A 14,127-nucleotide genomic window follows, 5' to 3' on the forward strand; every position below is an offset into this window, starting at 1 on the left:
GTCTTCAGTGGAGCTCGTACAACACAGTTTCCTCGTCCACGAAAGAGAGAAAGAGAAAATAAAGAGGCCGATTGAAGGAGGTTCGTTCTTTATCCTTGTGCAGATGATCTGTTTTACTGTTTTCTCACTCATTCAGTTTTTCTACTTACAGAGTTCGTTATGTAAATAGCAAATGTGTCATGGTGTGACACGACTGACTCTTAAAGGGAATGGAAGATGAGACTCTGATTGGTTTATTTAGAAAACACACCTATAACTCATTAAGAGAATAAGCTCAACCCTGTTAGACCATGCGCTGCGGCGCAGAATGGATTTTTCTGTTCTTAAAATAGCAAAAGTGGATTCGAACACACCCTGTGCTTTAGATTTTGCGTCTAGATTGTTAAAATAGAGCCCTGAATGTGGGTGAGAGAGATTTATTTCTCTCTCTTTCTGTCTGTTTTTGTTTTTTCTATTGAAATATTTGATTGTAATGTTCATTTGTTTCATTACAGTCTCACGATGACCAGTTGAGGCGAAACCCTGCCCTATAGCCAATTCCATTCTACTCAATCACAAGTTTACCAGCCAATAAAAATTCAAGAGTACTAGATTCTTTCATCATTTACTCCCTCTTCACTTGTTTCAAACCTTTATGCTTTTCTTTATTCAGTTGAACAAAAAATGAAGATATTTTAAAGAAAGCTAAAAACATTGGCTTCCACAGTAGGAAAACTCAAATACGATGGAGGTCAGTGGTTACAGGTTGCCAGCTTTTTTTATAATATCTTCTTTTGTGTTCAACATAGGAAAGTCATACAGTTTTTAAACAAGTAAAAGGTGAGTAAATGATGATATAATTTTCATTTTTGGGTGAAATATCCCTTTAAATGTTTTTCCAACACTAAATAGATTCATAGGTGGGGACAAAAATCATCAAAATTATTCTGTACCTTTCTTTTTTTAGGGGTTTTCACATTTATTGTGATAGGACAATGGAGATTTAGAGACAGGAAAGTATGGGGAGCAGAGATAGGGGAAGGGTCGAGCTGGGAATCGAACTCAGGTCGCCGTGAACATCTCTGTGCCATGTGTCGACGCACTAACCATAAGGCTATTGGTACCGACATTCTGTACATATCTTTAATAAAAACTTAAATGTTGCCTCTTTAATTCAGAAATCATAATATCACCTTTTAATAATATCTCTTAATAATATCACTCCTTTATTTTTCTCTCGATGTCATTTTAAAAAAAAGTATTAGAATATTTGAGGATCTGTGGCTTTAAACTATTTGAAACTATTTATCGATTTCTTCTTGAATCTATTCTGGTTGTAGAATGATTAGTGGCATCCATATCATGAACCAGATGTTAATATCACCTCTTGATTTCCACCACCAATTCCAGTGGGCATCTTACAGACTTCAGTACACCCCAGTGAAACACATGATTGATCGAAAGAGACAAATATAATCACATTTTTTAAAATGGTAATCCTGCAGCAGAATATCATTGAATGCTATCATAAAGCAGATGTTTTTATGAATCTCCCTGCAGGCACACCAAGCACACTGACTCTTTTTTTTTTGTTGTTTAAATGAGTGATTTTTAAAGCACTTTTTTGACAAAGAGGTAAAAAGAGAGAAGCCATTTCTTGAAAAAGCATAAAGCGCAAATGTTTTTCTATTGTATCTGCACAGCACGCCTCTTAGAGATGAGGATATAAGCTCTGCCGTTTCAGCTGGAGGCTGTGTTTTTGTTTGTGTGTGCTTTTTTGCACTCATGCTTGTGTATTTATGTACTGTATTTCTGTGTCCATGGTGTGAGAGACCTTGACAGGTTGTTAATGTAATATGTGTGTGCGGGTTATTTCAGTTCGACACAGCATGTGTAATTAGCTTGTGTTGGTAATGAGGTTTCCAATACGAAGCTGAGCTGCTAACATGTGCTCAGCTGCTGCCTGCTTCACCCCTCAATCAGAAGGATCAGCAGGTGCTTTGCCTCAGAGAGAAACTGTGTGTGTGCGTGCGCATGTGTGCACGTGTGTATGTGCATGTGCTCGTTGTGTGTTTGTCCAGTTTGAAAGTGCTGCTTGGAGAAATTATCCCTTTAAATATAAAAAGATTGTTGAAATAGGCTTATAATATTCATATAGTGCCCATCATAAATGAGCCTCCCATTTGAAAATTAGGATTATTTTTTATCCTTCTCTCAGGGACCAGTTATATTCATAAGTATAAGAGTCTGGCTACCTACTGTAACATCTTCATATTAGGAAAAAGAATACATTTATTATTATAAATTATTTCCTAAATTATGTCCTAAATATTATATAATACATTGATTTTACTTGGACAAAAATCACTAGAAGACTGTTTTGCTGAATTATGTACTTAAAATATCCCAAACGTTTTGAAGAATGTTCAAATCCAGAGAAATTAGCAATTGTACCTAGTGACCTTGACTATTCCATTGTGTGGACATGCTAATGACATCACACAACCTTGATTTCAGGTTTGGTTTTGTAGAAAGCTGGGAAACGACATGAACCGCATTAACTTTAACAGAACTTTACATTATTTAATATATTAAAACCAAAAGCAGTGAATTGTGGCATAATTAAAGCTCTCCTGCTTTCCTGCTCATCTCTTATATGTTATAGACCCCTTTTCACATGATGTCGCGTGATGTCCGGTTTCACTCCAAGCAGTGTATCTTTACTTACACAAAACTCCCCATAGAGAATTCACCCAGTCAACTGTATATTTACTGCAGATATGGTTCGATGGTCACTATGACTGTTTTCTAACAATAAGATGACTGGATTTTAATTTTAATTTAATTAAAAGATCAGACCCCCTAGTTTTTCGGGTTTTTATTATTATTTTTTTATTTTTTTATTTTTCACTGTAAAAATGACATTTTGTGGCGGTAATTCCCAGAAATTTTCGGACAATTTAGCAATTAATATATATATATATATATATATATATATATATATATATATATATATATATATATATATATATATATATATATATATATGCGTCTGTGTGTATGTGTGTGTATGCATGTAGACCCCCTTTGCATTTTCTTTCTTTTTTAAATATTTCCCAAATGATGTTTAACAGATCAAGGAAATTTTCACAGTATGTCTGATAATATTTTTTCTTCTGGAGAAAGTCTGATTTGTTTTGTTTTGGCTGGAATATAAGCAGTTTTAAATTTTTTAAAATCCATTTTAAGGTCAATATTATTAGCCCCTTTAAGCTATTTTTTCCCGATAGTCTACAGAATAAACCGATTGCTGCAAAACTCGTCACAGGGAAGCGTTTTAGTTTTCTCTCGTTAACTGCAGGGAAAGAGTTAACCGAAATCACTAATCGATATCATGAACACCAGAATACCAGCCATACGAGTAAAGCACAAATAATGTCCTTCAATTCAGTCACGTCCAGCGGCCGTCATCCTCAACCAATCTCCATTATTGTAAGCTGCTTGCTGTAAGCTGTCTGTTTCACTGCTCCGTTTTTAGATGTTTGCACGCACTTTTTTTTGCAGTCTGAAGCGCGTCAAACGTGGAAATTACATGTAAATGACTTCACATGTAAATCACTCGCGCTTCATCAGAGGCTGCTTACTGCACAGGCTGCAAAACAACCCCCCTATGTAATGTAATGATTGTGAAGGCGCAGATGAGACATCATTTTTCGAGATACACTCAAATACATCGCGTGCGCTGCGTATGCAACGTCTATAAGTCCTATAAAACATATTATAAAGACATGGTGGGGAAAAATGTAATTTAATGTAGTACTTCTTGTACAATCCTAGAAACACTTTATATCAGACATCCTGCAGCCAGTGGAGATTGCTGATTTTTAAAGAAAACAGACCTTAAACGCGTCGATTTTGCAATGGCATACAGTTTACCAGATGCGCTTAACCCTGGTTACTGGCAAATTAAAAGTCCTATTAGCATACTTCAGCATATACCCTATAGATCAGTAAATAATAAATGATGAAACTGATTGCATTTATAGATGAAATACTTTAAGTTTTAATAAAGGATTTGACTCACGCTGGAACATTTACATATAACAAATAATATACATTTATATTCATAGCAGAATAAAAGTAAAAATAAATCCAATATTGAGAAAATATACTTAATTAATAAGTGAAAAGGTTGCAAACATATCATTTTCTTGATAAACAATATCTTATTCCTAGTCTTAATGACTTAAAATCTCATTTTCAAACTCAGAAAGCAGTTCAGTATTGAAAGAGAAACATGTGGACACATGTCCAGTACTTTAACAGACTTGAATCACGACATGCAACATTAATATTGCAGTTGTAAATACTTTCCAGAGAAGTCTCCCATTTATTCAAATATAAACCGGAGCTAAAAATACACTGCGTTTCAGCTTTAAACAGAGCGCACACTGGATTACCACAACAGCTCTTTTAGAATTGTAAACACTGTTTTATATGAGGGTACAAATGCTGCCATATTTTTGCGTTGCTTAGCAATGTATAGAAAACTGTGTACAGACTCACTTTATTCTGCTTCCAACTATCATGGAGAAGAATTTTTAAAACTTTAGCTCATCCACGAACATGAGTTCTACAGAAGTCTGGTAGGATGAAATGAAGACGACAATGCTCATGATTCCACACTCAGTGATAGCAGTGATAGCATCATTAAACTATGCTTTGTTTGTTGTGAATACACACTACTCTAGTGGCGAAAATTACATACTGTGCCTTTAATGAAATATTCCCTCCCAACATAGTCATTGTAGTATATATATTTTAGGTGATTTCACCAGCATGGACCACGCCACACTTTGAGCTAAACTTGTTGTAAGGGAACATAGGGATGAAGGGGAACGGAAGTAAGAGGATAAATAGTGAACATGTAGATAGGTTGATTGGGTATCCTACGATGATGCCCAGAGACTTAGAGTGGGGCTACCATCTCTGTAATATTTTGGTAGAGTGATTAGGACCCCCCGATTAAACCTTGGAGGAAATGGAGGGTTACAAGGATTGTTAACGGGAAGCAAGAAGGAAGGGAGCGTGGGTTCTAGAGAGCGAGAAGCACAGTGCTAGGCTGGTTTAGGGGGTAGGTGATTGGTTAAGGAGGCCAAGTGAGGTGTGGTCCCACTGCCGAACTTTTGTTAACAAGTTAACTCCAATTTAAATCATTTTTGGTGCTTACTAATCTAATGTATAGTAAATAATTCCCATAGAAAGTATTAATTATGTTTTGGCCACTGGATGTAAAGGCCTACAAATGTTTATTGTCTATTCATTTGTGTGCAGGAGAAAAGGCTGTTGATTATCCATGTGGAGCTGAGCCTCCCTCAAGATCGTGTCCCATTGGAACAAACTGTACAGAGTACTGGAAAGGACCCAATTTTGGCATCACAAATTTCGATAACATCCTTTTCGCCATCCTAACCGTCTTCCAGTGCATCACCATGGAAGGATGGACCGATGTACTATACCATGTGAGTTGTTTTGTTATGTTCCTACCCCCAAATTCTTATTTTCTGTCATCTGGTGGATGAAATCAAGTACCCCAAAAAGATGACTGCCATAAATAAAAACACTAATATTTTAAGTATTCATTTTCCATTGTACTCAAGTAAAAACACAATAGGTATTACATTTTATAGGTATTAAGTATTACAAGTAAAAATAGCTTGCTAATGAATGTTTATTTATTTTTTAAGAAAACACTATATTTTACTACCAAAACTTGTCATACAGTTATAGCTACTACTAGTGTGTTTCAAATTACCAAGTAATGTAGCATACCTGGGGTGGCCACTTAAAATATACATATATACTGTAATTGTCAAGCTCATACAGGCCACCCTTCACTGAAGAACAGACATGCTTTCATCAATCGTCTCACCACAGGTAACACACTTGTCTCTATCCTGCAAACACACAAGGGAAAAAACACATCTCCAACAAGTGCCGTCTGGTGACAAAAAGATTGGTAAATGTATTTTAAAGAGCCCATATTATAGATGAAATAGGGTCATATTTAGGTTGTAAGGGTCTCCAACAACAGTCTAATATGCATGCAAGGTCAAACAACACTTTGATGGTCTTATAATATGCATTTATTTTTACCTAGTTATCCCAGCGACTCCCATATGAATCGTTCAGCGATTCATTTGTACCCAAACCCGTCCTCAGCGCGAAGCTAATCTGCGCTGATTGGACCAATGACAGGCTGCTGCGATTGGTCGACGACACTGACAGGCTTCAGGGCGAGACAGAGTGAAATGCCCAGCAGATTATCAACAATATAAAAGTAGTCACAGTGTACACACGCTTCATAGTGGATTTTGGCTGCCAGTGGGTGAATGTAAATACAGACGATGGACTAGAAAATACTGACGACTAACTATTTTATCAAGCAAAAAGTCCAAGAACTGGCGAGGATATGTCCTAGCAGTCTACTTGCTCTTTTTACACACACGCACACACAGGGCCAGCGCGTCCAGAATAGAGACGGCGCGGCGGCGACACCTCCCTCCCCCTCCGCGTCCTCAGTTACATCCGCGATTACAACCCTAAGATTTCAACCGCGACACCCCCTAAAGTCCTCACTTTACAAACGGGTCCCTTTGATCACCCTTTGCCTAGAGCTTTACCCTATTCAGAGACACGCACACACACACATCAACCTCCTAAGAGGAGACACTCACACAAACGACCGTCCTCAGAGGAGCCACACACACACACATTACACACACACACATAGCTGACTATCCATAAACAAAGCGGCACGCGTCGCGTTTTCAACGTAGCTTTACACGCGATATGAGAATATAAAGAGTTAACCTGATACAGTACACGCGGTTACAAGTAACAAAACACAACTAAATGCATAATTTGCAAGCTAGAGTAAACGAGGCAACAATTTTAATCGCACGTACTTACACTGGTGAAATGGGGGAAGAAACTGATTCATGATCCACTGATCCTTGTTCTGAAAGTCTTTACCGATCCTTCCTTTAACAAACTGATGAAGTCTTCTTTGTAAGCAGGTAGTTTCCAGAGGCTCTCGATCTGCTCAAGGCTAGGCTATATGCTAAGGTTTCATCTTTGGGTGAACTGTCAATAATCTCCATCTGCACAGCGTGACTTCATTCTACCGGTGTCTGTGTGTGTCTCTGTGTGTGTGTGTGTGACTTTTTTCTGTTAGTGGGCGGAGCCGCAGGTTTCAAATCTCCCGGGCTTGCGCGTGCAACTACTTGTGTTTCGTAGCTGCGTCATCGCGAAACACCTAATAACTCGTTATCAAGACGACTCGTTTGAAGCACTATGAGTCGACTCTTTTATAGATGAATCAATAGTTTTAAACACTGTACACTTACAGATTTAAGCCTTAGCTGGATATTTCACTTCACTTAGAGCTGTGTGACACACTACATGGAAGGGCATTTTCAAAAAGCCATAATATGGGCTCTTTAAGATGATTGGCCATTAAATTATTAGAAAATATTGCACAACCGGTGTGGTGATAAACCTTGGGTGTGCATAATTTTCTAACAATTCAATTATTATTTTCAATAATTCAGTAGATGCAAAGTTGAAGTCAGAGCCCCCTGTTTCTGTTTACGGAGAGAAGATTTTTTCAACACATTTCTAAAATTAATAGTTTTAATAACTCATTTCCTATAATGATGACAGTAAATATTTGACTAGATATTTTTTAAGACACTTTAATTCAGTTTAAAGTGACATTTAAAGGCTTAACTAGGTTAATTAGGTTAACTAGGCAGGTTAGGGTAATTTGGCAATTACTGATGGCAATTACTGATAATTTGGTTTATACCAAAATTGTTAAATTTGATGGTTTGTTTAGTAGACTATGGAAAATATAGCTTAAAGGGGCTAATAGTTTGGACCTTAAAATGTTTTTTAAAAAATTAAAAACTGCTTTTATTCTAGCCAAAATAAAACAGATAACACTTTTTCCAGAAAAAAAAATATTATCAGACATACTGTAAAAAATGTCCTTGCTCTTAAACAATTTGGGAAATATATAAAACATTTAATAGGGGGTTTAACAATTCTGATTTCAACTGTAAATCTAAATTATTCAGAGTAGTCATATGGAACTGTAAGGGGCCGTTCACGCTTTTTAGAAAATGTAAGGCTCACTGCACTGCCTTTTTGTTGATGTTAGAAAAGAGCAGTGCGCTGTAAGTTTTATGTTGCTAGGCAACCGCAACGGCCTTGTTTGTGAAGTCAGGCTCTTTTTCTGCACAGAGTTGACTCTTGTAGAACTGCAGGCGCTCAGATTGCTCCATCAAAAACGCAAGACACGGCAGGCGGTTAAACGCGAGATGCCCGGGGTGCATAAACAGAATGCAAAATTCTCACTGCTGATAGAAAACAGTTTTCAAAAGGCTTTGTGTTCAGTGTGATCGGGGCCTAAAACTGTGAAGACCTGACTGGAACTACTTTAGCTGTGGGGTTCCATGAAAATAATTGCATACCTTAGAATGTTCATCGGGCATTTAGAATGAAGCATTCAAAAGCCCTGTTGTATAAGTACTTAAATGTTTCATATGTATTTCAAAAACCTGGAATAGTGCCTGCAAGCCACATACTGTACTATATTTGTAATCATTTTTTTTAAGCTTGGCATTAATAACTATCATAAAATTACTTTTTCATACATTAAATATTAATTCTTTATATAAATAATATAATATTCTTATTAGGGATGTCCCAATCAGTTTTTTTTTACCCTCGAGTCTACCCAGACTATCTACGGAATGAGTTTCTACCAATACCGAAACGCTTCTATAATACATGAAAAAAATGAATAAAGAAGTGAAGAAACAGATCCAGGATGTTCTTTATTTTTTATTTAAATTACCTTATTGTAACATTTGCCAACTCTGTCAACAAACAGAGCACTCCTGTGGGGTAGCTTGAACAATCAAGTAATAAATAACGGAAATTCTACACTACTGGACTACGGTGCAACAGTAAATAGAAAAAAAATGTAATAAAAAAACAAACAGCCCCTCAACTTAAAATACCCGGCAGGCAAATAAACCATTGCGGATGAAGAGAAAAGAGTGGAGGGAGGGTGGGTGGGAGAGTCGCGGTTGAATAGGGTTGGGGAGTTGCGGAATAAAGTGAAGAGCGGGGGTGTGTATGAAAGGAGGGGGATAGTAATATGAGGTGCCGGATCAGATTTCAGAGGTTGTTCTTGTTCCAGCACAAATTAAGCCCTGGCTTATATATTAGGGGTCGCCACATCAGAATGAACCACCAACTATTCTGGCATATGATTTAGGCAGCAGATGCCCTTCCAGCTACAACCCAGTACTGGGAAAGTGATAACAATACTTCTTGTGCTATAACATTTCTCTCAAGAAATGCTTTTTAAAAAAAAAATAATTTAATTATGTAATGTTTATTTGAAATACGCATGTAATATATATATATATATATATTTTTTTTTTTCCTATCTAATTCAATCGGATTCAAGTAAAAATCAAAACCTATGTCAAGGTGGAATTATTTCGAGTTTAAAACTATATGAATGATAAAAAAATCCTTTTTTGTCTCTATTAAATAGTATTTTTTTTTATGGGTTCACCTTTGCGCTCGATCTAGCCAATAGCATAATAGCATCTACTGGGAAGACAGGTATAAAGATAGTAAGGCCTATGTGATTGGTCAAATCTAGATAAACAGCCAATGCATGTGTAACCCCCGCCTGGTCCTACTGCACCCAACCCGCTCTGAGCTGGGATCAAACCGGCAACTCTCCGCATGGGAGTCGGTCACTCTAACAAGGAGGCTAAAGACCATGGCCCCTAGCATCTGTCGCTAGAGCACCATTTCGGGTTGAGAGGAGTGAGGTTTACCTGCACTGCACTTCACTAGCTGGCCTTTGTTACACTCACCCCCCTAAACCTCACTCCCATCCGGATCACGTCACCAATTTAACCCCTGTCGGTTCTACACAACCCAACCGGCTTCGAGCTGGGATCGAACCGGCAACTCTCCACATAGGAGTCGGTCGCTCTAACAAAGAGGCTAAAGACCATGGCCCCTAGTGTCTGTCGCTAGAGCACCTCTTCGAGTTCCGAGAAGTGAGGTTTATCTGCACCGCACTTTACTAGCTGGCCTCTGTTACACATGCAATGTACAAATGCTTGGCACATAAAATAATTTTAGAGGACCTCACCCCCCTGCAATACGTATACTGCTTATACAATTATCGCAGTAATGATAATGTTTTCAATATATTGCACAGTCCTAATTGAATGCATGTATAAATATGTTCATTTTTAGCTAAACTATCTCAACCTCACAGAAACACAGATGCACTCACAGACATGCGCAGTCTTGAATGTTGATGTGGAATATTGTTTGTGTAATCTCCAAGGTTTTTCTTTGTTCCAGAATTTGGTGGGTGTTTTTTTTATTTGTGTTTTAACATCTGACAGTCTGTGTTCTGCTTGTCTGAGTGTTGAACTCAGGAGACCAGCTATCTGTAAAGATGCTAAAATCTGTGTATGCAGGCTCTGGAGTGAATGCAAAGTGGAAGAGAGAGCAGGAAGAAGTTTGCTTACTTTAATTGACTTTTAAAAATCACGTGAAGTGCTTTTATATGTGCAGTTTTGTTCAATGTGTGACAACTTCAACTGAAACATCAAGACAGGGCGGGACATGGAGTAGCTCCTCCCCCTTTAAAATCAGCCAATAGCGTTTTGTTTTTATCACAGCACTTGATCGGTTGAGCTCAAGCACATCAAATGCAAAGCAAATGAGAAGTGAGGACGGGACCTGTCACATACTTGAGAGCATTTGATTGGTCAGAGGATTTGATGTATAACGTATGACATCACTTTTTTTTTAATCCATTTAGCCGGAAGTGACAAACGGCAAGCTTTGAATGATTATATCTTTGTAATGCAAATTTTGTTACTGTTTTGGAGCACACCATCTTATAGATATCCTTAAGACTAACATACTGATAGTAACATCTACACAACTTTATTTTGATGTCACGGGGACTTTAAACATGCAAAAGAACATTTCTGAAATGCAGGAATCTTGACAGTTTCCCTGCCAAGGCCATCTGTTTCTACCACAGGTCAGTCATTATAGAGACATCACTTTCACAGTGATGCTGGCATAGTTGTTACGGTATCAATAGCGCTTGCAGGGATGATAGTGTAAACCCATGCTGAGTGACAGAAGAGACAGACTGCTGTAGTTTCACCTGCTCCTCTTCTCCTCCTCACAGTTTACAAATGTGAGCAGAGCGCCAGGCTGCCAGAACGCGGCGCGGGGCAGCATATGCCACCCTGTTCCCACATCGCCACTGACTAAGAGGAGAATTATGCTAAGCTGAACTCAAACTGTACGCTGCCAACATGCTCCTGTCATATGCAGAGAGCTGCTAGTTATACTGATAGCCTCTTTTTTTTTCTCACTTTCACCCACCTACTTTCTAACACATGAGCTCTGGTCCAAAACCCAGTGAGCCGCCTCGCTGCTGTTTTATTCTAATAGCCTGACTGTTATGTAATCTGTTAAATGAACTGTTGAAATGCTGATATTAGAGTTGCAATTTAATAAGTAAAACGCTATTGTTATATTTTTAGCAGTTTCTTGCCTATCATTTTATTTCAATATGAAATTAAATAGATTTTTATTTGCAGAGCTGAAATGTTCACATTTGGTTAACACTTTAAAATAATGGTCCATTAGTTAGTGTATTTACTAACATGAACAAACATTTAGTTAAACATTTATTACAGTATTCGTTCATTTTTCATTGAGCAGGTGTAATATTCATTAATATTAATATAAATCATTTGAAGTCTTATATTCACTTAATGACAATCCTACTTTCCCATTCTAGTGTGTTGGGCTCATGACTGGTGCTTGGTAACGTTACGGGGCCTGGTACTTCACTGTTAGCAGCAAACTGGACTAGAGGCTGCTGCTGCTGCTGAAGAGCTACAGTACAAGGAAAAAGTCCAGCACATAAACGGTGGTTTGCAGACATCGTTGTTTTGCACTGCTCCTAACTAGCTTAATGTTAACTTGCCGGCCGTTTCATCGTGTTGTTGTACTCTCGCTGCCGCTGGTTTTAATGAAAAATGTACTCAGCTTTTTTAATTCTGGCCTGTTCAGCGTCACCTTTGCGCTTTTTATTATTAATTTTTATCTCTTGCGTATCTCTTAACAAATAATTTTTTTTTTGAGCAAGGTGCCGCTGTTGGGGAGTCGAATTATAATTACGTCATCATTAACCTGCACGCTGCATTCTGCTCATGGGGCTGCGAGAAAATAAATAAAAAGAGTGGAGCTACGGTAAAATAATGAATAAAACGAGCGAGGCTATGGTCAAATGAATAAATAAATAATAAAAAGTGCGAGTGCAGGCAGTTAGGGACATCGGCCCTCGGGGCGAAAAAAAAATGGACCAGCCCACCAGGAATACTCCCTGTCCTCCCGATTAGCCAATCCGGGCCTGCATAATATATTTATATAATATATAATATATTTCGGCTTATATGATTTATTTTTCCCTCTTAACTGTTAGAAATTTGCTGGAAAAGGTGTTTTAGTTTTGCAATTTAAATTATTCCAGACGCTCTCAAGGTTTTCGTATAATTTAGCAAGCTATTTTCTTTAAATTATTATACGTAATTTTGTCACAAATAAATTATTCATTAATTTTTCTTCGGCTTAGTCCCTTTATTCATCAGGGGTTCCCACAGCAGAATTAACCACAGCGGAAACCCCATACACTCTCACATTTACACGCATACACTATTGCCAATTTAGTTTATTCAGTTCATTTCTATCACGTGTCTTTGGACTGTGGGAGAAACCAGAGCACCCTCAGGAAACCCACACAAACATGGGGAGAACATGCAAACTCCACACAGAAATGTCAACTGACCCAGCCGGGACTCTTCTTGCTTTAAAAAAAAAGTTTACCTTGTCGCTCACAAATACATTTTTAAATTATTAATTAAGTCTTTGAATTACTTGCATAAAGAATGCAACTAATCATTTTCTTTATCATTTGCAATTTTCAAACTCTTCTTATAGATGCCATATTATAACTCTTACTAAATGTTGCAATTTTAGAGAATCTGTCACATGCAGATAATCAATTTTACAAAGTGGATAAACTAAAACATACTGAAACCAAATATTGCAAAAAGCTAATTGAAATGGTTTTCTTACTACATATGATAAAGATTTAACATGGCCTGTGTGTACAGTATGTGAACAGACTACTGTATGTTATTAACATTGAGGCTTGAGGACCACACGAACTGCACTGGTGGACCCTCAGGCTTTCTACAGGGCCTTTCAAAACCACCTTTTGTTCTCAGCACACTATAAAAACACGTCTCTGAGAGACCGTAGCCAGCTTCATCATTTTATTGCCAATTTGTAACTACTGGAGCTTGTAGTGAAAGCCTTCCCTTTAGCCCAAGGGTTTCAGTTCTATTTCACAGAGTCTGGCTCGTTTATGAAGTGGCTCAGTGCAGTTCCTAATCCCTCTGCAGTGACAAGCAAAGAGCTATAATTGGTGACAAATAGAGAGTAAATCAACATATATATTGTTCATCATAAGTCTTAGATCTTTCCCGTAAGTTACACCCGCACGAGTGCCATTTCTCAACAGCGAGGCAGAAGCAAGTTTGAAGTTTTCTTCCATCTTGTAGATAAATAGTAACCATTGTGTGCTGTTTTTTACTCTATATACACTGTAAAAAAAATCCAACTTGAAGAAAGTTGAAATTACTTGGGCTTTTTTTGTTGGTTTGGCAAAAATAATAATAATAAAAATAATAGTAACACCAATAATAACATTAATGTCATATCAATGTCTTGTTCATCATTTTTTTAATTTTTTTGCCTTCAGTCCCGTTTCTAATTCTGTGTCTTATAAATGTTTTGTTAACAGTAGTTTTTGTTTTATTCCAGTTCTGCAGACAACAAATGTTCAGTTGGCACAACTTAAAAAGTTTTGTTACAGAGTTGTTCACCTCTCCAGAAAACTAATAATCATATGTTAACCCAACTAAAAAAATTTTGTATTACTGACAA

The 14,127-nt window shown here is 37.4% G+C and overlaps 1 protein-coding gene across 1 annotated transcript in view; it reads left to right on the forward strand.

Annotated features, from left to right (window-relative positions):
* The window catches only part of cacna1bb (calcium channel, voltage-dependent, N type, alpha 1B subunit, b), a 262,630-nt gene that overhangs the window by 109,121 nt on the left and 139,382 nt on the right, over positions 1 to 14,127 (forward strand). The window contains exon 6 of the mRNA XM_056447143.1: positions 5,314 to 5,501. Within this exon, the coding sequence (XP_056303118.1) occupies positions 5,314 to 5,501 (188 nt within the window). The remainder of the gene's footprint in view (positions 1 to 5,313; positions 5,502 to 14,127) is intronic.

The sequence above is a fragment of the Danio aesculapii genome, chromosome 21 (genome assembly GCF_903798145.1).
Source record: "Danio aesculapii chromosome 21, fDanAes4.1, whole genome shotgun sequence".
NCBI classification, from domain to species: Eukaryota; Metazoa; Chordata; class Actinopteri; order Cypriniformes; family Danionidae; genus Danio; species Danio aesculapii.